This window comes from Brachyistius frenatus, unplaced genomic scaffold, assembly GCF_029030835.1.
Source record: "Brachyistius frenatus isolate BFR_SWC_R1_liver_20210118 unplaced genomic scaffold, ASM2903083v1 Contig_378, whole genome shotgun sequence".
Lineage (NCBI taxonomy): Eukaryota > Metazoa > Chordata > Actinopteri > Embiotocidae > Brachyistius > Brachyistius frenatus.
The window spans coordinates 129,940-155,681 of NW_027210977.1; the positions used below are offsets into that span (position 1 = coordinate 129,940).

At 45.3% G+C, this 25,742-nt stretch overlaps 2 protein-coding genes across 6 annotated transcripts in view; one reads left to right on the forward strand and one right to left on the reverse strand.

The window, feature by feature from the left end:
* The window catches only part of cunh15orf40 (chromosome unknown C15orf40 homolog), a 108,892-nt gene extending 87,881 nt beyond the window's left edge, over nucleotides 1–21,011 (forward strand). The window contains exon 5 of the transcript XR_011312272.1: nucleotides 20,999–21,011. The gene's annotated coding sequence lies outside the window, so the exon portion shown is untranslated. The remainder of the gene's footprint in view (nucleotides 1–20,998) is intronic.
* Nucleotides 1,263–25,685, reverse strand: phf21ab (PHD finger protein 21Ab). Of its 5 annotated transcripts, none has more exons than XM_069724476.1 (19): nucleotides 25,422–25,682; nucleotides 19,702–19,741; nucleotides 19,317–19,368; nucleotides 18,716–18,805; nucleotides 18,494–18,526; nucleotides 18,331–18,396; nucleotides 14,150–14,302; nucleotides 13,842–14,063; nucleotides 13,114–13,221; nucleotides 11,886–12,209; nucleotides 11,524–11,631; nucleotides 11,328–11,379; nucleotides 11,164–11,243; nucleotides 10,998–11,058; nucleotides 7,609–7,715; nucleotides 7,084–7,239; nucleotides 6,694–6,769; nucleotides 6,484–6,587; nucleotides 1,263–6,023 (listed from the first exon to the last, which is right to left on the reverse strand). In XM_069724476.1, the coding sequence occupies exons 3-19, from the start codon at nucleotides 19,356–19,358 to the stop codon at nucleotides 5,268–5,270; spliced, it is 2,538 nt and encodes an 845-aa protein (XP_069580577.1). In that variant the 5' UTR covers nucleotides 19,359–19,368; nucleotides 19,702–19,741; nucleotides 25,422–25,682; the 3' UTR covers nucleotides 1,263–5,267. The 5 variants fall into 5 exon arrangements, with proteins under 5 accessions (XP_069580577.1, XP_069580575.1, XP_069580576.1 ...); XM_069724474.1 differs by having other exon boundaries at nucleotides 11,524–11,634; XM_069724475.1 differs by lacking the exon at nucleotides 25,422–25,682 and adding an exon at nucleotides 24,513–25,362 and having other exon boundaries at nucleotides 11,524–11,634.
* Between the last annotated feature and the right edge of the window lie 57 nt (nucleotides 25,686–25,742).

Genomic DNA, 25,742 nt, shown 5'->3' on the forward strand with positions numbered 1-25,742 from the left:
TTTAACGCACACAGGCTCCGGCTCACGCGACCTGATTCAGCAAACTCACCCTTCCTCCCAACAGAAGAGGAACCACAGCACAGAGGAGACGGTGGACCTTTCAAAATAAAACAAAACCAGCTCCCGAGTCCAGCTAGAAAATCTAAGAACCGAAAACCGGCGCGAGACTCAAGACTGCGATTCGTGTTGCTGACAGATCCCGTTTCCGTTCTGATAATAATAATAACAATAATAATAACAATAATACTGGTCAAACCAAAAAGTGCATCACATAAACAGCTCCAAGCGAGACCTCATCATCTTCATTGACAACAAACCCCGGCGGCTCCTCACCAAATGACCTCTGACCTCCGCCAGCGTCTTGCACAGGTTTTTTTTTTTTTTTTTTCCCCAAATGTAAAAACGTAATCACGTAAAAAGGAAAAAACAAAACACATTTAAGGCAACTTCTATATCAAACAACAACAAAACACTATCTGGTCAATTTAAAACGGCATAAATATGAAATGTAGTTTCAACTTGCATTGACTACTGGCAGCCTGAGGTGAACGGACCGGGTTTGTGCTCCGGAGGCTCCTGGGACCAGGGGGGGGGGGATTATCCGGAGGGTTAGTAAGGTTTCTACAAGTCACAGTGCAAGTCAAGAGACAAATATTATCTGCTGTTTGAAGAAAGGCACTCGAGGTACCTACTGTACAGAGGGAAAGGTCCAGTTGGTCTGGAACACAAGTTCGGGCTCTTTGAACGAAAACCTTGTTGAGTGACTGGATGACTACGCTGCTCTATCATGAGTGAACACAGTCTAACATGTTGAAAGAAGAAGAAGAAGAAGAAGAAGAAGAAGAAGAAGAAGAACATCCACCCGAGAAAGCCGACAAAGAACAAAACACACAATGAATGATATTCATAAGGAACCGGGGAATCGCCAGTCGTCTTTTTTCTCTTACGGTTGCATCTCGTTTTTTTTTTCCCGTCCCGTGTTCAGAATTGGCTGAACTGCCGGGTCACGGATCAGAAGTCACACGTGAATCAGACGACACGGTGGCCAAACATGTGGAGACGTTGCGGTTCTCCTGGATCTTCTGAGTGAAGGCAGTTTGTACAGCTGATGTCAGAAAACCAGGCGTCAGATCTGCTGATTCAGTAACAAGAGTCCACGTGATATGAAAAACAAAAACAAAAAAGACACCTGCAACAGCTTATTGTGTCGTCGCCCAACAGCGTGCCCCCCCCCCCCCACCGGGTCGGCTCGGTGAACGGCGCCGGGCCGCGGCGCTGTACGATACTCGGACAGACAGTCCGTCGTTTTTAGGTTTTTATCCGGTCGAGTTTCTCGGCGTCGGCCGTGTTGATCATTTATAGTTTAGCGTCGTCGGTCGGACGCGTTCAGCTCGGACTTCGGAATGTTAAACTCGGAAATGTCCGACTTTCGACGTGAATCAAACGCAGCGCTTTGAGCAGAAAGCTAACGTCAGCACGCTGACATGCTCACCGTTGATGCTAATTCCCGGTTTCCGCATTAGCGTGACGTGAACTTCGTCGTCCGCCTGCCGACGGTCCGAAGTTTTAAGTTCGAGTCGGCGGCTCTCGGCAGAAACCGCGAATTAGCCGTAAGAAAGCCAGCTAGCGGTTTAGCAGATATAATATTTACCACGTCTTACCATTGTAGTATAGCATGTTAGCATGCTAATATGAGCTAATTAGCAGTAAACACAGCGTCCAGCTGAGGCCGACGGGAATGTCATTAGTTCAGAAGGTATTTGGTCAAAAAGCCGAAGTGTTGGACACATTTCAACGAGCTCGTGGCGTCGCTCGACGTCCAGTCAGAGGAGTCAGAAGGAATCTTCCTCTGGGGAACACGAACATCGGAGCGACAGCTAACATATTTCAGTCTGGACCAAAAGTTGGACCGACGAACCGGCGGACCGACTTCGACACCTTGGCGGCGACTCGGGGGGGCGAACACGCGTTTGGACGACTGAAAGTAAAATCAACAACGTTCCAATACAGCAAAAGGAAACAAAACAAAAAAACAAAAACAAATTCCAGCACAACCAGAGGCACCATTAAGAACAGACCAGAGGTGGTTATTGCCCCGTTACCCAACGAGAAGCCAGAAGTCATGATCGGTTCACCAGACAAACACAGACCCCAACCGACAGCCACCAAGCCAACGAGGAACAGCATCGCATTTCAGCCCAGACATGCTCCAGAAAGAAAAGAGATGCTCGGGACCGACCGGGAGGGACGGAGGGTTTCTGAAGCCCCAAAAAATAAATAGCAACTAGACTTGAGCCTTAATGTCAGACGGAGGGTTCGATTCACCTCCTAGAAAAATATTGGCAATGTGGGGATAAGTCACATCACAACAAAGAGATGCATACTCTGTTTAATTCCATATTAACATACAAAAAGCTCTTCAGCACTTCTTTGTAATGCAGCAAGCTTGTGCTTTAATCTCGGGATTTGTGGTGTCGTCCTTCCAGATCCGTCTACAGGAGCAGGTTCGACCGACAAATCCCTCCATTTCAAGGACAAAAAAGTTCCTTTCATGTTATTGTTTAATAAGCTCTCCTGTCGCAGTCTGGGAACTTTCCAATTTCTGAAATGGTCGCATCGATATCTTACAACGCCAATGATTTGATCTTTCAATACAGTAAGTGGACTCGTCCCTGCTGAATTTGGATACAACATCATTTTGGCAGTTCACAATTCAACAGAAATGCACGTAATGCAAAGATCACCACTTCAAAGAGAGGATTCCTTTTTGTGTTGATAATGCCAGTCCAGCAGGTTCAGGAACAGAAAGCACTTATTCTGAAGACTAGGAAGACCTGAATATCTTTTCCTATAAAAAAGAAACACAGCCCAGATATAGTTTTTTGTGTGTGTTGACATTGCAATATTGCAATTTCACATTTAGTGCTCACAGTTGACACACACTTGACTCACGAATGAAAACTCAATCACTACACTTGACCAACACCACTGAAAACATCTGTTAGGCTACCGCGCCCGTTCGCCCTCGTTCCTCCGGACCTGCTGAACGCGACGCCCGGCGTCTTTTCTGCCTGAGCTCAGGGATCCAGGTGGAGGTGGGGTGGGGTACCGGGACTGGTGGTTGCTGGGTAACGTTTTGGTCACCGGGGGACTGGGAGAGGGAAGGTTCTCCAGTCAGCTGGGTTTAGGGGACCTGGGAGGGGGAAGTCAAAAGAGTCGTAAGTCGATGGAAAAGTTTCCGTTTAAAGGCTTCGAACGACCTCAACGACGCTGTAAACATTGGTAACGTTGGTAACGACACTTTGACCTGAAACGAGCGGAAGTCTGCTGGGCCGACGGAGGAATTCGCGTCGTTTCGTTCGCAGACCTGTGAAGGTCCGATCGGGTTCTAGTCGCTGTGGGACGTTTACGTCGTCACTTGATGGGGAAGTCGGTACGTTTCAATTCCGAGTGTCCAACACTGTTTGTAACTTTAGGAAACCGAGACATCGGTTTGTCGGGGTAGCGTTCGTTTCGTAGGTCGTTGGGGTTCCGTGGAGATGCTACGCTGGATTGTCGGACTGGAGATCAGTTCTGATTCTGTGGACCGTGGAAGGTCCCTGCTTCGTATTCCGTGTTGGTGATGTCGGTCTGAAGGTGTCGGTATTTCAACAGAGACTGAAAACGGTCTTCACGCGACACCTTTACAATGTCAGAAATACTTCTGACCCACAATTTCTGCAACTTTACCAAACCAGCAATCCAACAAGGTCTTCGGGGACAGACTGTCCAACGGGGTGTCCAACAACAATATCTCTAAAATTCAGTTACTTTATTGAATTTTGGAGGTTTTTTTTCAATCGTTGGTTGCCACTAAGAATTTTTATATTTTTCTTAAACTGATAAGACAACTGACAAGAACCCGATTTAATTTTTCTGTAAAGACCTAATTGTTCACCCCTTAAAAACCTGAAACTATTCGTCCGACCTTTGAGTGTTTGAAGCATACTGAACCCTTTAGGTTCGCACAGGGAGTCGTTGGACTATTGTTGGAATGTCGTTGGATTATTATTGGACTGTTATTGGACTATTGTTAGAATGTCATTGGACTATTATTGGACTGTTATTGGACTATTGTTAGAATGTCATTGGACTATTATTGGACTGTTATTGGACTATTGTTAGAATGTCATTGGACTATTATTGGATTATTGTTGGACTGTTATTGGACTATTATTGGACTGTTATTGGACTATTATTGGAATGTCGTTGGACTATTGTTGGACTGTTATTGGTATATTGTTGGAATGTCGTTGGACTATTGTTGGACTGTCGTTGGACTGTTATTGGACTATTGTTGGAATGTCGTTGGACTATTGTTGGACTGTTATTGTACTATTGTTGGACTGTTATTGGACTATTGTTGGAATGTCGTTGGACTGTCGTTGGACTATTGTTGGACTGTCGTTGGACTGTTATTGGACTATTGTTGGAATGTCGTTGGACTATTGTTGGACTGTCGTTGGACTATCGTTGGACTCTCGTTGGACTGTCGTTGGACTATTGTTGGACTGTCGTTGGACTATTGTTGGACTCTCGTTGGACTGTTATTGGACTATTGTCAGATTGGCAAAGGCAAGTTTAGGTTTTAGTCACGAGGGGAGTAGGTCAGTCCTTTTTTTTGTGCCAACCTAACGCGGTCTTGTCGAGGGTTCGTCGGGGAGGTTCAGCTGACTGGGACGGGTCGGGACTGATGGGGAAGGTTCAGGAGATCGGGGTCATTGGACTGCAGAAGGTTGTTCACATTAAGTTCATTGGGACGAGGGGAGGAATAGGTTCTCTTTTAGGTACTCATACTATCACAACACTGCTTCTTGGACCAGGAACCCCGACAGATGTTTGGTTCCACGTTCTCCGTTCTCGCTGCGTGAACCGTCTCCCCACCCCACATGAGAACACAGGGGCCACTGTAACAGGCACACACTGGTGTGATGATGAATTAAATCTCCCTTTGAGCATTCCCACCATGATGTGTATCACTAATTGGCATGATGACACTGGTGCGTACGCCTTCCGGTACCCAGCTCTGTGGGTGGAACAGCCTACATCTTCCCAGAGTCATGTGACTTGGGCTGTATATCTACCATTGACACAGTCTGACAATACAATGCAAACAAACAACATTTATACAGATTGGCAACTTCAGGGCACCGTTCGGTGCAAGCAAAAGTCTTTTTTTTTTTTTTTAATATATATGTTTGAATTCCCGCGACTCCAGAGACGTAGTGTTACTTTTTATTGTCCAAACTGCTGACGAGAGCTGGCAAAGAATGCTGGGAGAGTTCTGAGGTTTTGCTGTTGTTGGTGTTGCTGCCGTCACTGTCAGTGATCTCCTCCTGCTTCTTCTCCACCGCTGTCTCTGGAGGGTTGACGGCAGCCGTGTTGTTCTCAGAGTTGGTGGTGGTGTTGGGGGTGTGGCCTCCTGCGGGGCTGCGGTCTGGGCAGGCGGGCTCCGCCGTGCCGTTGGTGGTGGCGACAGTCGTGACCACCGAGGAGGCGGGAATGTCAACGACCGGAGCTGCCTCAGTCTCGGGGTTGGCCATGACGTCCGCCGGCTGGACAGGGGTCCCTGCGGCCCCCCCGCCCCCCGCCCCAGGCTCCACCTTTCCCCCCGCCCCCACGGCGGGGCTGTTATCTGCCGTCAGGACGGCGCTGTCCGGCTGGCCGGCGGCATCTCCTGCCGCTGCCGTGTGGTCGCTCCCTGCGACTGCGCGCTCCTCCTGTTGGTCGCCTCCATCGGTGATGCTGCTGACCGAGGAGCTTCCCGCCTTCGCCTTCTCCACAGCGTTGACCTCTGGGGCGGCTTCAGAGGTGACGGCGCCCTCAGCGCTGTCCTGGACTCTGACATCTTTGCTCTCTGTCTCTGCCAGAGCTTGGTTGAAGTTGAAGGCTTGGATGAGGCGGATCAGGTGCTTAACTTTTTCCAAGGAGAGCTGCATCTCCTTCTGACGAGTCAGGATGGTGTTTTTGGTTTCCATGCATTTCTGATGGAAGAAGAAAACAGCACGGTGGGATTTATCCTGCAGCCTCCTCAGGTTCTATTGGATCTAGATCTGCGATCAGTTCACTCGGACATGATGATGAGACTCATCAACATGTGGTTGATCTGAATCATTAAATCTGTTTACATTTTACTTTCACAACTATTGATTTACTGATGTTTTTTAGATGAATGACAGAAACGTTTTGGTTTTAATAAAATACACAAACAAATCCTGAATGTGATTTACTCTCACCATGATGGAGTTGCTCTGCTGTTTATTTGTTTACTCTCACCATGATGGAGTTGCTCTGCTGTTTATTTGTTTACTCTCACCATGATGGAGTTGCTCTGCTGTTTATTTATTTGTTTACTCTCACCGTGATGGAGTTGCTCAGCTGTTTGTTTATTTGTTTACTCTCACCGTGATGGAGTTGCTCAGCTGTTTATTTGTTTACTCTCACCGTGATGGAGTTGCTCAGCTGTTTGACCGTCTGCTCCAGCTGATCTCGCTCCAGCTTCAGCTCGGAGCTCCACTTCATCAGCTTCTGCTTCTCCTCCTCTTTAGCTGAAACACAACAACAACAACAACAACAACGACAACAACAACGGGGAGTGAGTCGTCACGGCGATAGGTGCGCATCAGTCACCCTGAGAGCGAAACGTGCCGTCACCTTCTTTGTAGGCAATGTAGGAGTGAACGATGGCCAGCGTCCCGGGCCACGGCAGCGCTTCTTCCTTCTTCAGGATCTGCAGAGAGAAGCTGGCAGCTGTCACTCACGCCGACACTCAGAAAAGACTTGAGGAAGACACACGGGGCCCCTCGCCCTGCGGCGGGGGCCCGGAGGGACAAGCAATGGAGTGGATGGATGTGAGATGCCAATCTTTTACCGACACAATGAATGAGACAGAAGCACAGAGAAAGTGCATCATGTATGCTTACAAAGGATTGAACAGTCCTACAGGTGAGGACAGGGAGCAGAAGGCCCCTCAGCAGATCTACAGTCTGGACTGCGGTACCCCCGTCCCCCTGACTCAGGATCAGTCTCGGCTGCTGTGGTTACCTGATCTTGACATTTTGGACAGATCCACATGCCTTTAGGAATGGTTTTCAGGGGAGGATCCAGGCAGTCCAGGTGATAAACACGAGAACACGTGTCGCACATGAGCAACTGGCCACTGCGTCTGCACACAGTGCAGAAATCCTCATGGATGTCTCCCTGTGAGGAAGAATTGGACCAATCAGGAGGCACCGTGACCGGGTTGAGTTTTACAGCTGGCCTGGTTCTGATGTCTAATGGACATGGTGTGTTAATTCACTGGACATCTGGGAGTTAGCGTGTGCTCTGAGTTATTATCATGGATGCTCGGCTACAGGACACTGTTCACTTTGTAAGGCTGAGTTCAAAGTAAAACAAATGATGGCTGATGACATCATCACATGGAGACAACAGACTAATGGACGTGTGGTGGGAGGTCTGGGGGGGGGGGGGTTGCACATGACTGACAAGAGCTACTGGGCCAATAAGGACTGTGTGTGACGGGTCGTCCGACCCTCTGAACTGTCCGTCTCCCCCATCGTTACTTACATCCCCAGAGCTGGGGCTGGGCAGGGGGAGGGGGCGGACGGGGCTGGAGGGGGAGGTCGGGGTGAGGCTGCCCAGCTCCGGGACGCTGCTGTGTTTGGGTGGGCGACCTGGGTGAAATGAGACAGACGACAAAGACGGAAAAACAAAGAAAAAAAAAAGAAAAGAAAAAAAAAGAAAGATGGAGAGGGGGGAAGAACAAACACAAACAGTCCGTATGACATACCTTGGAAAGGGAGTCTTCGTTGGCTAGCATGAGTCAGGGGGCGGTACGGGAGGAAGAGGAGGAGGAAGAGGAGGAGTCAGAAGCACAGACAGCAGTGTTAGTGCAGGAGGCTGAAGCTGAGCTCTAGTACAAACCTGCTGGATGGTCTCGTGTCACATGTTAACACACCGCAGTCACCTCGACAGGAGTCACACGCTCACGGGACCGACGGCCAAATGTGTCTGAACTTCCTGTCTGCACAGGAAGACACGCTGTGTTTTAACTTCCTGCGCAGACAGGAAATTACACTGTGTCTCTTAACTTCCTGTCTGAACAGGAAGACACGCTGTGTCTCAACTTCCTGTCTGAACAGGAAGTGGTGCCGTCTTTTAACTTCCTCCCTGAGCAGGAAGTGGCGCTCTGGGTCTCTTAACTTCCTGTCTGCACAGGAAGTGCCTGTTTCTGTTCACCTTCATGTTCCCGCCACAGGAAGCTTCTCCTTCCTGCTTGGTGGGGGTGGAGGAAGTTTCAGGGCGGGGCTTACAGAGCTGAACGTCTCTGATTGGTTAAGGGGTTTTCCGGCCACTACTTTAAAAACCTGCAACGTTTTAGTTCTTTGAGCTTCGAGACAAAATGAGGACGAACAGAAAAATCTGCCTGACAGACGACCGAAAAACTGAAGGAACCTGAAGTTCCTTATTTATATGACACGTTCAACAGTCGAATGAAAAGTTGTATTATAATTCATCAGTTTCAGCAGCTTCACTGATCGATGATCAATAACCTGTGTGAACCAATCAGGATCCACCAGAGACAGGAAGTTAAAAGACAACAGGAAGTCGAACCTGTGACCTCTTTTGCACCTTCAGACGTCTCAAAACCACTCAGGCGGCCGACGTGCTAAAATCTGACACTGCGAGTTGCACGTGAACGCAACGTTAAGCTTCCTGTGCTGAGAGGAAGAGGAGGAGGAAGAGGAGGAAGTCTCAGCTTCCTGTTAGTCGTATTAACGCCCCCTCACACACCTGACCTACAGGTGGGGACGACCGCGCTCACTTCCTACAACTCCCAGGATGCATTTCAGCTGCTCCCACACAGCACGGCAGGTTCAGTCGGGTTTCTGCGTGTTCGCTGGTTCTGTTATCGATCGTCTGAAGGAGAGATTTCATTTAAATCAATATTCCTATTGATCCCTGATTGTTTTAATCAGAAATGTTTGATTTTACGATGTAATTTGTGGATTTTTAAGTGAGTTTTTTTGCAGGAACATTTTAGAATTTGTTAAAATTACAAGTCGACTGAATGTTTTTCGATTTTATACTCTTATATTTTATATTTATTTCCTAAAAGCTGTGTATCTTTCCAGAACAGACCGTCTGTGACTTTAATATAGAACACAAAGATCTGCCTTCAAAATAAGAGCTTTACATACTTTTTAAATCACATTCAGTCTCTTCCAGCTGGAAGTTTGTAGAAAGCTCATTTAACATGTTCTTCATTCCATCATAAGACCACATTTCCCACAAACCCAGTCACTTCCTGTTGTTGCGGTTAGCTAGCAGCAGTTAGTTATGATGGTGAGAGTATAGGGGGTGGAGCCTAATGATTGGGAATGACCAGTTAGTTTTGGTAATGAAGTGGGTTTTATTTTGAAAGGCGACTTTATGTTGTAATTGTAAACTGCAGCAGATATTCTGGAGGTTTCTTGAGTTTGCGTTAATTACTGCGATCGCAGGATGACGACTTCCTGGACGAAGTTCAGTTTGGACCGAACTAAAAACGGTTATCGTCGTATAGACGAGTTCTGATCAGTTGCAGAACCTCCGAGCGATCCAACGAACGAGCAGAAACCCGACAGAAACAGGAAGCAGGAGACGAAGGAGGAGGAGTCACAGAGAGACATTAGTGCTGAGCAAGAGATTAGTTTCTACTGTTTCTACTGGTCTCTACTCTGATTCTACTGGTCTCTACTCTGATTCTACTGGTATCTACTCTTCTACTGGTCTCTACTCTGATTCCACTGGTCTCTACTCTGATTCTACTGGTCTCTACTCTGATTCTACTGGTATCTACTCTTCTAGTGGTCTCTACTCTGATTCGCCTGGTTTCTACTCTTCTATTGGTCTCTACTCTTCTACTGGTCTCTACTCTGATTCCACTGGTCTCTACTCTTCTACTGGTCTCTACTCTGATTCCACTGGTCTCTACTCTGATTCTACTGGTCTCTACTCTTGATTCCACTGGTCTCTACTCTGATTCTACTGGTCTCTACTCTTGATTCTACTGGTCTCTACTCTGATTCCACTGGTCTCTACTCTGATTCCACTGGTCTCTACTCTGATTCCACTGGTCTCTACTCTTGATTCCACTGGTCTCTACTCTTGATTCTACTGGTCTCTACTCTGATTCCACTGGTCTCTACTCTGATTCCACTGGTCTCTACTCTGATTCTACTGGTCTCTACTCTTGATTCCACTGGTCTCTACTCTGATTCCACTGGTCTCTACTCTGATTCTACTGGTCTCTACTCTTGATTCTACTGGTCTCTACTCTTGATTCTACTGGTCTCTACTCTTGATTCTACTGGTCTCTACTCTGATTCTACTGGTCTCTACTCTGATTCCACTGGTCTCTACTCTGATTCCACTGGTCTCTACTCTGATTCTACTGGTCTCTACTCTTGATTCTACTGGTCTCTACTCTTGATTCTACTGGTCTCTACTCTGATTCCACTGGTCTCTACTCTGATTCTACTGGTTTCTACTCTGATTCTACTGGTCTCTACTCTGATTCTACTGGTCTCTACTCTGATTCTACTGGTCTCTACTCTGATTCTACTGGTCTCTACTCTGATTCTACTGGTTTCTACTCTGATTCTACTGGTCTCTACTCTGATTCTCTCTACTCTGACTGGTCTCTACTCTGACTGGTCTCTACTCTGATTCCACTGGTCTCTACTCTGATTCTACTGGTCTCTACTCTGATTCTACTGGTCTCTACTCTTGATTCCACTGGTCTCTACTCTGATTCTACTGGTCTCTACTCTGATTCTACTGGTCTCTACTCTGATTCCACTGGTCTCTACTCTTGATTCTACTGGTCTCTACTCTTCTACTGGTCTCTACTCTTCTACTGGTCTCTACTCTTCTACTGGTCTCTACTGTGTGTCCCGGTGCTTCATACGGACCTCTCTTCCTGGTTCCCTGGTGCAGAGGGCCGTTCAGGTAACTCACTGCACTCTTTTTCCTCTGAAAGAAACGAGAAACGACGTGTTGGTTAATCTTTGATGTGACGTCACGGATCAGCTGTGATGTCATGACATGATGTCAGCAGATGACATCACCGTCGCACACCTCGGGTTCGAACACGGCTCCGCTGTACACCGGGTTGGCCGTCGTCCTCCTTTTCCTTTCCTGCCGTTTGCTCTGGATTTCTGCAAAATGAAAAACGTGGAAAGTTTTCAGTGCAGAAACATTCGGATGTTTTGAGATCCGTCGGCTGCTGAAGCTTCGCTCACCTTCCAGGTGGTCGTGAGTCACCAGACCCAGAGACACCATGAACGCCAGTTTCTGGAAGACAACAACAGGTTCAGGACACTCAGACAGAGTCACAGTCACAGGACAGATTGACAGATTGATTGTCTCCACGGTAACAGGACAACAACAGGAAGTACTCTACGGTACCACTGAACCTAATCTTTGGTCATTTCCTACCTCTGGGTTCTCCTCCTTCTTGGGTCTGGGAGGAGGAGACAACGGAGGGGTGGAGGAGGAGGGCAGGCTGACCACCACCTTCTGCTCGGCTCCTCCCGATTTAACAGTCTGCTGAGAGGAGGAGGAGGAAGAGGTCAGGACTCCTGTCGTTATTTTGGTGCCTCTCCTAATGAAATGTTTCCGGTGACCTTTGACCTTCTGGACAGAAAATGTCTTGACGTCATGATTTTGTCATGTTCGACGTGTGAAGTTTTGTCATAATCAGTGTTTGAACTCTGGAGTTATGGCTCCGAAGGGGTTTTGTGAGGTCACAGTGACCTTTGACCCCCCAAAAGCCTCCACACACACACACACACTCTTACCCTGGGCTCAATCGTCAGGCTGCTGATCTGGATCGGCTGGGCGAGAGTCTGGGTGGGGTTGGACGCTTGGGCGGGGCTTGCGAGGCGGGTGGCGGAGACGGGCGTGGTGATGACGATGCCAGTCAGGGGGGCGGAGCCTGTCTTGCTGCAGGGCTGCCCGTTGACGATGCGGACCTGGTGGATGGGCGCCGCCGACGGCAGCGAGGACGACAGCTTGGTGGCCAACATGACGGGCCTCTGCAGCAGCTGGGGGGCCGCCATCATGGGCGGGGGAGGGGCCGGGGCGATGGGGACGTTGGTGGGCGTGGCCGGTTTGGGCCTGACCTGCTGACGACAGACGGCCAATCAGAAAACAGCAACAAAATGAGCAGACACGGCTGAGTAACACCACCGTGGAACTTTACTGAAACTGATCATACTGCTAATAATGCTACTGCTAATGGTACTACAGCAACAACTACCACTACTAATGCTAATACTACAACTGATAATACTAGTACTTCTGGTACTAGTGCTATTACTGCCACTAATCCTGCAAAAACTAACGCAGCTAGACTACTAATGCTAACGCTGCTAGCCTCTCAGAGCTCCCGGTGGCCTCACTCAGCACAGACACCAACGTTTCTCCACTTACAGGGTTAAAACACACCGACAGCCAGGAACACAAAATACCAAGAAGCTGCAGGAAAACAAGCTCTCACACAGAAGGTACACACTCACTCACTTACACTCACACACGCACACAAACACACACTCACTCACACACGCACACAAACACTCACTCACTCACACACGCACACAAACACTCACTCACTCACACACGCACACAAACACTCACTCACTCACACACGCACACAAACACTCACTCACTTACACAGTCACACACACGCACGCACGCACGCACACACACACACACACACACACACACACACACACACACACACACACACACACACACACACACACACACACACACACACTCAGGCGGGAAACCTGGAAAACACACCTGTCAGTAGGAAAATTAAAAGAAGCACAACAAGAGGAGAGGAGATGAGTAGAGGCAGCACAGAGCAAACAATGTTTTAGTGCCACGGAGCAAGGCATGAGTGTTTGCTTCGGTGCGCTCCCGCCCCCTGCTGGACGGTGAGCGAGTCACCTCGGGCTGGGCCACACACACTGATCTCACGGGGTTAGGGAGGTTTGGAGGCGGGTCTTACAGGGGACGCACCTGTGGCTGAAAGGTGGGTCGAGGCGTCAGTCTAGGAGGAGGGACAAACTGAGGAACTTTGATTGGCTGGGCGGTGGCGGTGGTGGTGGCGGTGGTGGTGGCCTGCACCTGAGACAAAACCACAGCAGGTTGTGCATCTGTGCTGCTCTGACAACCATCGACATGTCCGCGGATATTTGATTGACAGGTGTCCCTCAGCTGTCACGTTACAGTCTGTAGTTTCAACAGGACAAGTTACCGAAACAAGGGAGGGCGGGAGGTTCGTTACTTCTGCTGTCGTGTTTACAGTGTTCACGTGAACAGCGCCCTCTGGTGGAGTTCACGACGTTCCAACAGCCTCATTTTCTCCCTCCGTCATTACGTTTTTGCATTTCCCGCATTTTTTTTACCCGCCTGCTGGCACACTAAATTGTTAGCCCGTGGCTTCTAGATGCAGTCCGTGTCGCCGTTACTTAAAACCAAAAATGTTTCCACGTCAACATTCATCAACCGAGATCGACTTAGTTTGAAACGAATATTTGGACGATTTTAAAAATTTGTTCTTTGCGTTTCGTGACAGGAAATCGAAGATGTTTTGGGTTCCACTCGAAGGCCACCACTCACACCACAGCCTCCGTCACCGAAACACTGGTCAGTCTACCAGGCAGGTCGAACACCCGACGACTCTACCGACCATGACACAAAACTGATGGACGAGCCCGACCGGCGGCGGCGGCGAGGAAACTTACCACCATGGCGTTCTTGGACACCAGCCGCACGGGCTCCGAGCTCTGATTGATCAGCTTGCTGGCCACCTGCAGGTTGATGGGGGCGTTCTGCGAGTCGGGTTTGGTGATAGCGGCGGTTACCATGGCGATGGTGGGCGGGCGTTGCGGCAGGACGGGCGTGGCGGCAGCTTTCAGCACCAGAGGTAGAGTCTTCGTGGTGAGGACCGGCGTCACCGTCAGCGTCTGCGGACGGAGAATTTAACCCACGAGTTACAGACGTGACATCATCAGACCGCTGAGGTGAAACACTCGTGATGAGCAGCTCTCACCTGCTGCAATCCTCCAGGTATCTGCTGGCCCTGCAGCAGGTTGGCCGGCTTCACGTCGCCCCCTGCTGGAGGAGTTTGGACCTGCAGCTGCAGCTTGGCCTCCGGCTCCTGCTTCACCAGCAGCTCCTTCCTCAGCTGCTCCACAACCTTTTTCTGCAGAGGAGACAGTAAACGTCGTTATCATACAGATGTTTTCACCTTCTATCAGCTGTTCCTGCTGTCAGCAAGACCAGCAGAGACCACATCAGTCCAGCTCTCACGTCTCCACTCTGCCGTCATCTGTGTGCAAGATTTATTTAACCTGGAAATAAACCAGTTGAAGGGAATTCTAATATTCAGGTCTGTTTTATATTAAAACTCTTGTTTTATCAGTTTTGACTCATATCTTCTACTTTATATTTGTAAATGCTGTTTGAATGCGTCTTCATGGTTGCGATCAATAATAATAATAATATGTGTGTCGGTTGTGCTGCCATCGATGCTCCAATCTGATTGGCTGCTGCAGTTTAAGAGCAGCAGCAGAAGAAACAGCACGGTGGAGCACGCTGTCATGTTGAGCGCGGAGGGAGAAGTTGACACACACACACACACACACACACACACACACAACTGAACTCAGCATCAAGGGATGAAGCCCATCTGTTGCCAAGCAACACCTGACTTTGCAGCAGCATCCTAACGCAGCGCTACACTCGATCACAGGACCAGCTGTGAGGAGACGTTCAGCTCCCATCAACCACTGCTTTAAAAGGAGCAGTTCTCGCTCTTCACACACACGGTGCTGCCGTCGGCCTGCAGAGTAGCTCCACTTTATTCTGAGTGACAGTCAGCTGGAAGATTCGGGTCTTAAATCCCTGTAGAGCCCACAGGATCAAAACATGACATGTTTGCATGGATTTAAAAATCAGGATCTTTTCCTGTACAAAGTTTCTTCCTGGAAATTTCAGCGGTCGAAAATAAGAGAAACTATTAAAAAAAAAACACACAAATAAAAGATATAATAAGAAGAACGTTGCAGGAGAAGCTGCAGCAGTGAGAACAGACTCAAACCAGCCTGTCGACAGTTTTAAAGCTCGATACAGTTGTCCACTTCACCTCAGTCCATCTTCAATGATCTCGGTCCGGAGAAGGCGGCGGTGTTTCTGGATCATGTTTCTATCTGGTTTCTTCTTTGGAGAGTTTTAACATCATTTGTGGACGCAGCGATGAACTGTGTTCACAGACGATGGTTTTCACAAGTGTTCCTGAGCCCATGCAGTGATTTCCACTCCAGAATAGTGTGTTTTTAATGCAGTGCTGCCTGAGGGCCCGAAGATCACCACCATCCAATATTGGCTTCCAGCCTTGTCCCTTGTGTTCAGAGATTTCTCCAGATTCTCTGAATCTTTTAATGATATTATGAACCGTAGACGATGAAATCCACTAATTCTTTGTAGTTTTACGTTGAGGAACATTATTCTCAGATTGTTGAACTATTTTCCAACACTGTCTCTCTGAAATCATCTTTTATACCCAATCATGTTACTGACCTGTTGCCATGGTAACCTCATTAGTTGTCAGATGTTCTACCAGGTGGTTTTTATGGTTTTTTTGTGGACCTTGTCCAAACTTTTTTGAGATGTGTTTCTGCCATCAGATTCAAAATGAGCAGATATTTTTTATAAAACAATACAATTTCTAAGTTTCAACATTTGATATGTTGTCTTTGGTCTATTTTAAATTAAGTATGAGTTTAAATGATTTGCCAATCATTGCATTTGCTTTTTATTTACATTTTACGTGGTATGCCAACTTTTTTGGAAACAGGGTTTATAGTTTAATAAAGTAATTATCATTTCAGTCCTTTTTAATACCTCACATGAAGCGGACCATAAAAGAAAACCAAAACTCTCATTCTTGATCAATCTGATAATTACTATCTAAATATTTTGTTTGGTGAATAAAATGTGTGAAAAGTTGTTTTCAAAATCTAGAAATGACATCGAACATTAAGATCAGAATATTTCCCTAAACGTTGACTTTTAAGATCTGTGCTCTGAATCCGACCCCACGCCTCCATATTTCATATTCATGATGTTGGTGACAGAAACCTTTGGAGCTCCTGAGATCAGGAATTATTGCTGTCAAGTCAAATAAATAAAAAGGAGGGTTTATAAGTTCCACTGACAGTAATAAAGATGTTCAGCCTTTAACATGAATCTCCTGCTTACGTGTGATTAGCGTGTGAACACGAACTGAACTCTGTTTGAAGGTAATTTGCTGCAGAGACAGATTATCTGAAAACACCTTGAGTTGTTTGTCGTTATGTAAGCGGCACAAACACAAAGCCAGCCTTCTATTTTTACCACCAACCTGCCGCATGTATTCTCCACAACACTCAGACACGTACATCTGTCCAAAGACCGCAGCTTCAACAGACCTGCAGGTAAACGCTGCATTAAAGGGCAGCGACTCTTATCTGACCACGAGAGACTCCAACTCATCTGGAAGCAGCTCGTACAAAGTGTTTCACAACAAGAAACGTGTGCAGAGAGCAGATAAAAATAGACGAAGTGATAGAAATAAAAACACAACAAAAGATCCTCAACTCAAACACACACACAAAGATATTCATGAAGCAGCAACGACACGATCACTGAAGTCTGTCATCAAAGCATTAAGAGCACGTCAACAAAGACACACAAAACAACCTAAAAGACACATAAAACAACCGCAAAGACACACAAAACAACCTAAAAGACACACAAAACAAAGACACACAAAACAACCGCAAAGACACACAAAACAACCGCAAAGACACACAAAACAGAGACACACAAAACAACCTCAAAGACACACAAAACAACCGCAAAGACACACAAAACAACCACAAAGACACACAAAACAACCTCAAAGACACACAAAACAACCTCAAAGACACACAAAACAACCACAAAGACACACAAAACAACCTCAAAGACACACAAAACAACCGCAAAGACACACAAAACCAAGACACAAAACAAAGACACACAAAACAACCGGGAAGACACACAAAACAACCCGCAAAGACACACAAAACAAAGACACAAAACAACCCGCAAAGACACACAAAACAAAGACAAAAAACAACCTCAAAGACACACAAAACAAAGACACACAAAACAACCTCAAAGACACAAAACAACTGCAAAGACACACAAAACAACCTCAAAGACACACAAAACAACCACAAAGACACATAAAACAACCTCAAAGATACAAAACAACCACAAAGACACATAAAACAACCTCAAAGATACAAAACAACCACAAAGACACAGAAAACAACCTCAAAGACACAAAACAACCACAAAGACACACAAAACAACCTCAAAGACACACAAAACAACCACAAAGACACAAAACAACCACAGAGACACACAAAACAACCGGAAAGACACAAAACAACCACAGAGACACACAAAACAACCGGAAAGACACACAAAACAACCAGTTTAACTGGATTTCAGAGTTGAGAAATGAACAAAGTCTTGTAACTTTATTTCCGTGTTTCTGAAGTCTCGTCCGTGCAGCACGTCTGCAGGTAAACTAACACTGAACTCTGCTTGTAAAATCTCAGCTGATCATCTGTGAAAGCAGCCGATCAGAGCAATCTCAAGTCCTGGAATCCTGCCTCCTGATTGGCTGCTGGCAGCGACAGAGGAAGATGCAACAACTTTTAATGATCAATAATTGTTGCTTTTTATGCTCCAGAATCGAATATGAAGATCAGATGAGAAAGATTCATCTATTAAACGGTTCTGTTTCCTCACTGATCTTCGATCTGATTGATAGTTATAACTTTTAATGATTATTTTATTGCTTATTTCTGTTTATGAGCTTGTCTGTAAAACATTTTGAGTTGACGTGTCTTTGTTTTAAAAGACAGTAAACAGAATATTTAAAGACGTTAAACATGATAACCAGGTTGTTTTTGTTGTTATTTTTTTTTTACAATTTTCCGACACTTTATGGACAAAATAATCAATCAGGAACATTTCTCATCCTTTAAACCAGCCTCGTTTTCCCTCCCTGCTGCCAACAGATACCGGCTCATTAGTCTGTCTGGCTGTGTGTGTGTGTCTGTGTGTGTGTGTGTGTGTGTGTGTGTGTGTGTGTGTGTGTGTGTGTGTGTGTGTGTGTGTGTGTGTGTGATGTACCTGCTTCTCGCTGAGCGCTGTGATCTTTGCTTGAAGTTCGTGCAGCTGCTTCTTCAGATCTGCGTTCTGAAAAACAGGAGGCGGAGCGTCAGAGTGAGTTGGAGCTGCTGGAGTCACATGATATCAAACAGGAAGCTGTGATGTGAGCGTGTGCTGGGTTTACCTGAGGGTCCTGCTTCATCTGAGCCACCAGTTTCTGCAGAAGGAGAAGAGAGTCATAAAAACATCACGGTGACACCTGCTGGTCACAGCGGGGAACTACAGCAGCTGAGAGCTCCAGGTCGGTGCTAGCGCCACCTGGTGGTCCTGTGACCGACCCGAACCGTTCAGTTTCAGACAGTTTGGAGCATCAAGACTCTCCGGAACCAGAAACCCAGAAACCCACCTGATGGATTTGGATCTCCACCTTCAGAGCCTCCTGCAATGTCTGTAGTTCCATCATGGATCCAGTCAGTCTGCCAGCCGGTCGATCAGCCTACACACACACACACACACACACACAGAGAGAGACAAACACACACAGAGAGACAAACACACACACACACACACACACACACACACACACACACACACACACACACACACACACACACACACACACACACACACACACACACACACACACACAGGGGGAAAGGTCTCATCAGCTGCTTCAACAGAAATCACCTGCAACTTGGTCATGGCTGTTGCCGTAGCAACAAGAGGTCCAGGCCATATAAGGACTTCCTGTGAGATGCTGACACTAAAACTCTGCTGCCAAGGTCAAACAAGGTCACAAGAAGTGACCGAGACTTTCAATCTAAAAGTTGCTCACATGCACGTTTTCAGTGTGATGAAGTCCAGTAACAGGAGTACTGCATGAAGTACAAGGAGTACTTCATGTCGTACAATGCAGCAGTACAAACAGGAGTACTTGCTGCAGTACAAACAGAAGTACTTGTTGCAGTACTTGATGCAGTAGCAGCAGTAGTATTACTGAGTTGTACCTGAACACCGTCTCCAGTAGGAAAACCATCCAACTGAAGCATTAATGTGCCGCTGAAACAAACAAAAGAAAAATTCTTCAGTTCAACTGAAATGGTTTTTTTCTCACACACATGTTGAACTTTATAAACACGCGTGTTCTCATGTTTCAGACATGTTGTATTATAAAACTAAAGATACATTTCTAACTTTATGAAACAGCTCCAGGTAACTTCTCATTAATAAATAATGTTACTTCATAATCAAAACATGAAATGAGAATTTTTATGTCAGCAGGTTATTTATTACATTATTTTTTATGAATATCTGATAATTCCAGTCACATGATGCTTTAATCCATCTGACTTCATATGTTTTTATTGTTTGAATCAGGATAGAAAGACTCACCACCTGGCTGTGGGACCGGACTCCACCCCTCTGGACTGCCCTGCAACACACAACAAACGCACACCGTTACAAACAAACCACCTGCAACCAACAACTACAGACGGCACCGGTTCTGTACCCGGTCCAGAACTTTAGAAGACCAGACAGTCCAGAACTTGGGAGGACCGGACAGAGTCCAGAACTTTACAGGACCAGAGCGAGTCCAGAACTTTAGAGGACCAGAGCGAGTCTAGAACTTTCCAGGACCAGAGCGAGTCCAGAACTTTAGAGGACCGGAGAGAGTGCAGAACTTTAGAGGACCGGAGCGAGTCTAGAACTTTACAGGACCTGAGCGAGTCCAGAACTTTAGAGGACCGGAGCGAGTCCAGAACTTTAGAGGACCGGAGAGAGTGCAGAACTTTACAGGACCGGAGCGAGTCTAAAACTTTACAGGACCAGAGCGAGTCTAGAACTTTACAGGACCTGAGCGAGTCCAGAACTTTAGAGGACCGGAGCGAGTCTAGAACTTTAGAGGACCGGAGCGAGTCCAGAACTTTAGAGGACCGGAGCGAGTCTAGAACTTTACAGGACCAGAGCGAGTCTAGAACTTTACAGGACCAGAGAGAGTGTAGAACTTTAGAGGACCGGAGCGAGTCTAGAACTTTACAGGACCGGAGCGAGTCTAGAACTTTACAGGACCGGAGCGAGTCCAGAACTTTAGACGACCAGAGAGAGTGTAGAACTTTAGAGGACCGGAGCAAGTCCAGAACTTTACAGGACCAGAGCGAGTCTAGAACTTTAGAGGACCAGAGAGAGTCTAGAACTTTAGAGGACCGAACCGAGTCTAGAACTTTAGAGGACCAGAGTGAGTCCAGAACTTTAGAGGACCAGAGAGAGTCCAGAACTTTAGAGGACCGGACCGAGTCTCGAACTTTAGAGGACCAGAGCGAGGCCAGAACTTGAGAGGACCGGACCGAGTCTAGAACTATAGAGGACCAGAGAGAGTCCAGAACTTTAAAGGACTGGACCCAGTCCATTCTCAAGTCTTTAGAGCTGTAAAAGTACATAAGTATTATCAGCTTTGTGTAGTGAAAGTACACGTTATGCAGTAAATCGTCTCTGACCTGCTGAATTAGTACTCGAGAACATAGTTACAAATACTCAGTACTCCAAACGTTTACTTCAGTACAAATACTCAGAGTAAAAGTACTGCATCCACAAACCTACAGAAATAATAGTAGAGAAGTATATTCAATAAAATGTACTTCAAAAGTAAAAGTACTCTCATCAGATGTGATACTGCAGTTTCCTGTCGCAGCTCTTTAAACTACTTTAAATACAGTTAGTTTAGTCCAGTGGTGCCCAACCTGGGGGTGGGGCCCCTCCACAGGGCCGGCTGAGGGCTCTGAGCGGTTATCAGATTATTGACATGTTTTATTTTACCATTTTAAATCTGCAGCCGTCAGACTGAACCAGAGAAGAGGAGAAAACTTTCTATCTGAGATGTCGTGAAGTACTCGGCAGTAAATATACTCAAGTCAAGTACTTCTTGAGTGCAGTACTGAAATACTATGTGTTAGTGTGTCCTCTGCAGGTTCATCCTGATATAATCAATGATGTATTGATCAGGCAGGTGGACGGTCACTGCAGTAGAATCAGGACCCCGAAAATAAAGTCTAACGAGTGCTTTATGTTTATTTAAATATGTACAGAAAGTTGTTTACAGTAAATAAAAACAAACATCAGGATGTTTCCTAATCACTCTCCTCTCCTGTTGAATCTTATGGCCCTTGAATGCATCCCTGCAGCGCCCCCTGCTGTGTGGACACGCACATAAATGTTTGTTTTTTCATAAAACTATTGTTTGTTTAAAATCTGAATCTGAAGAGGAACGCAGAGCAGCACAAATATCATATTTTCTGAGGAGTACAAGTACCTCACCACTGGAGGTAAAGATACGTACTGTAGTAGTACTTTAATAAGAGTACTTTAATACATTGTTTGGAAGTTGTAATCAGAGGCTCAAAGTAGGTTTTATTTTGTCCATTAAAGCTTCTTTGTTTTTCTTTTGTGGAATAAAAAAAAACAAAAAACTTAAATTAAATGTAATGTTTAAATATTTGAAATATAATGACGTAAAAGTATAAAGCAGTACAGAAGGGAAATACTCAAGTAAGTCTGCTTTCCAGGTACAAAAGAAACTGCACTTGTATACTTGAGAAAAAGTACTTTCCAACACTGTTTGAAAGTTGTAATAAGAAGTTTAAAGCATCATATGCATTTAGTGGAATAAAAAGATATTTACAATATTTACTTCTGAAGTACAGTCAAGTAAAAGTATAGAGCAGAATAGAACGTTAATAAGAAAAGTACAAGTACTCCACACTGCAGGTAAATATAAGTACTGTAGTAAAAGTACTTGTGTCTTGACTCCACTGTCTGAAACTTGTATTAATGACTTTGTGAGGGTTTTATTTTGTATTTTAAAATCTTTATATAAATTAAAGTGACAGAAAAAGTAACAAAAACCTTCATATGAATGCAGCGCAGTAAAAATAAACTATTTACCTGCGAAGTAGAGTACAAATATAAAGCATCTGAAAATGTTCATAGGTAAAGTACAAGTACCTCAACACTGAAAAAGTTGTTCCTTTGAGTAGATTTAGCTTTGTGTAAAATATTAGCAGCAGATAAATGTAGTGGAATAAAAAAGAAAAATTAAATGTAATGTTTGAATATCTAAAATATAATGAAGAATAAAGTATAAAGTAGCACAGAGTGGAAATACTTCAGTACGTTTGCTTTCCAGGTACAGAAAAAAACTGTACTTGTATGCACTAGCACTGTATTAGTACTTTAGTAAAAGTACTTTATTAAACTGTAATCAGCAGTTTTATTTCATAATAACTGCAGCATCAGATGAATGTACTGGAATTATAAAATACAAACATTTAACTATGTAATGTTTAAATGTCTGACGTACAGTGGAGTAAAAACATAAAGTTTTTAAAGAACGTTAAGAAGTACAAGTACAAGTACCTCCACACTGCAGGTAAATATACATCCTGTAGTAGTACTTTAGTAAAAGTACTTTGTGTCTTAAATCCACTGTCTGAAACTTGCATTAATGACTCTGAGGGTTTTATTTTGTGTTTTGAAATCTTGATGTAAAGTATAATTACACAAAAAGTAACTGAAGCACTTGGATGAATGTAGTGGAATAAAAAAAATAGGATATTTCTCTCTGAAATGTTTTTTTGAGTAAAAGTGTAAAGCAGCAGAGAATGGAAATGGATAAAGTACAAGTACCTCAAAACTGGAGGTAAGTTATGTACTGTATAAGTACTTGAGAAAAAGTACTTTATCATTTTACTACACTGTCTGGAAGCTGTAATAAGAGGCGCAAAGTAGGTTTTGTTTTGTCATTTACATAAAATCATAAAAACTGCGATGAATGTCGTGGAATAAAAAGTACAATATTTACTTCTGAAGTACAGTGGAGTACAAGTATAAAGCAGAAAAACATGTTAATAAGTAAAGTACAAGTACCTCCACACTGTAAATAAATACACATCCCACAGTAGTACTTTGGAAAAAGTACTTTGTTTCTTGACCCCATTGTCTGAAACTTGTATTGATGTGGGTTTTATTTAGTATTTTAAAATCTTAATGTAAATTACAATTACACAAAAAGTAACTGCAGCACTTGGATGAATATAGTGGAATAAAAAGTACAATATTTACCTCTGAAGTGTGGCGGGTTAAAGCATAAAGCAGCACAGAATGGAAATACTGTACTCAGGTACGTCCACTTTCCAGGTACTACAAAACTGTACTTGTATGTACTAGTACTGTATTAGTACTTTCGATAAAGCACTTTGTTACTTTACTACACTGTCTGGAAGCTGTAATAAGAGGCACAAAGTAGGTTTTGTTTTGTCGTTTGCATAAAATCATAAAAACTGCAGCATGAGATGAGTGTCGTGGAATAAAAAGTACAATATTTACCTCTGACGTGCAGTAGAGTACAAGTATAAAGCAAAAAAAAACGTTTTAATAAGTAAAGTACAAGTAACTCCACACTGTTGGTAAATATAAGTACTGTAGTAGTACTTTAGAAAATGCACTTTGTTTTTCAACTCCACTGTCTCAAACTTGTACTAATGACTTTATGAGGGATTTATTTAGCATTTTAAAATCTTAATGTAAATTATAATTACACAAAAAGTAACTGTAGGATCAGATGAATGCAGTGGAATAAAAAGTACAATATTTACCTCTGAAGTACAGTAGAGTACAAGTATAAAGCAGCAAGACATGTTAATAAGTAAAGTACAAGTACCTCCACACTGCAAGTAAATACACATCCTGTATTAGTACTTTAGATAAAGCACTTTGTTACTTTACTACACTGTCTGGAAGCTGTAATAAGAGGCACAAAGTAGGTTTTGTTTTGTCGTTTGCATAAAATCATAAAAACTGCAGCATGAGATGAGTGTCGTGGAATAAAAAGTACAATATTTACCTCTGAAGTGCAGTAGAGTACAAGTATAAAGCAGAAAAACATGTTAATAAGTAAAGTACAAGTACCTCCACACTGTTGGTAAATATAAGTACTGTAGTAGTACTTTAGAAAATGTACTTTATGTCTTGACTCCACTGTCTGAAACTCGTACTAATGACTTTATGAAGGATTTATTTTGCTTTTTTTTTTTTTAAATATATAAACCTTTATGTAAATTATAATTACACAAAAAGTAACTAAAATCTTCGAATGAACGCAGTACAAAGTGCAGTGAAGTAAAAGTACAAAAGTACACATGCCAGAGTACCTGCAGGACCTCAGGTGGGTCGTCGGAGCACGACGGGAGTACATGTACTCCGTTACCCGGGCACAGCGACAGGGCCGCCGGCTAATTGGAGTAATTGCTCCCGGGGTGGGACACCAAGTTGTGGGGATAAACTTCCATCACGGCGCCGCGGAGGCCCGAAAAGGAAGAAAGCGAGCTAAAATGGAGGTTTTCAAGATGAAGCCGAGAGGAGCTCCAGCTGCCGACTTCAAACACACAAAAGTGCTTTTTTTGTTTCGCGGCCAAATAAATGTTTTCTAACGTCCTTATGGAGACACGGCGGCCGGCTGGACGCACAATCGGTCCTTAAAAGCCACCGAGCTGCCCCGGTGCGTCCTCACGGCGCCGGAAACTGTCACGTTCCGGAGGATTATCGTGTGTTTTCGGTGTTTCGGGGTGAAAAGCGACCCTCGCATCCGACATTGCTCCGAGTGAGGCTGCGAAATGTTCCCGCAGAACAAGTGGATCCGGCTAGCTGTAGCCGCTAATGCTAAGCATCCTGCTAGCCGCGCTCGGCTAACAGCGCGAGCTGATAACTTCCATCAAAGATCAATAATAACGCGGCGGCGGCGCGCGACGCGGCGCGGGCTCATAAAGAAGCCCGCACCGGAGCGGGCCGAGCGGCGCCATCTTTCTGAATAAATGGTGACACCGAGCGGGCGTCGGTGGGTCTAAGTTCTGTCGGCCCCTTGTCCTCCAGAAGACCAACTCCTGGAAGAAGCAGCGGCTAAAGCAGACAGAAAGACCCGGGAAGAGCGCCGAGCGGCGGCCAGCCCGCACACCTGCCCGCACCCCGCCGCACCGCCGATCGGGCCACCGCGGCGCACACGTAAAGTTGGAGCACACAGAAAATTAAAGTTATGAAATTAAAAAAGCCCAATGTGCACTTACTCAGCAGCAGTCCTCCTCCAGATTAATTAAATATATATGTACAAGAAGCCGATCCACGGTGGAACAACCGCGTCCGAACAGTCCGGCCGCCTCCTGCCGCACCGCTGCTTTCCGCGTTGCTATTTTAGATTTAGTTTCTGGACAATTTGTGTAAAAACAGAGAAACTGAAGCTACAAAACAAGAAGAACTCTTCTTCAATCTCATTCAGCTCAGCCGCAGCACAGCACAGATCCCTGCGCTCCGGAGCTGGACGAAGGGGGACCAGAAACTACTCCCACCCCCGGCGGATGCTCCTTTATCCGCCGCCAAGCCGTCGATAT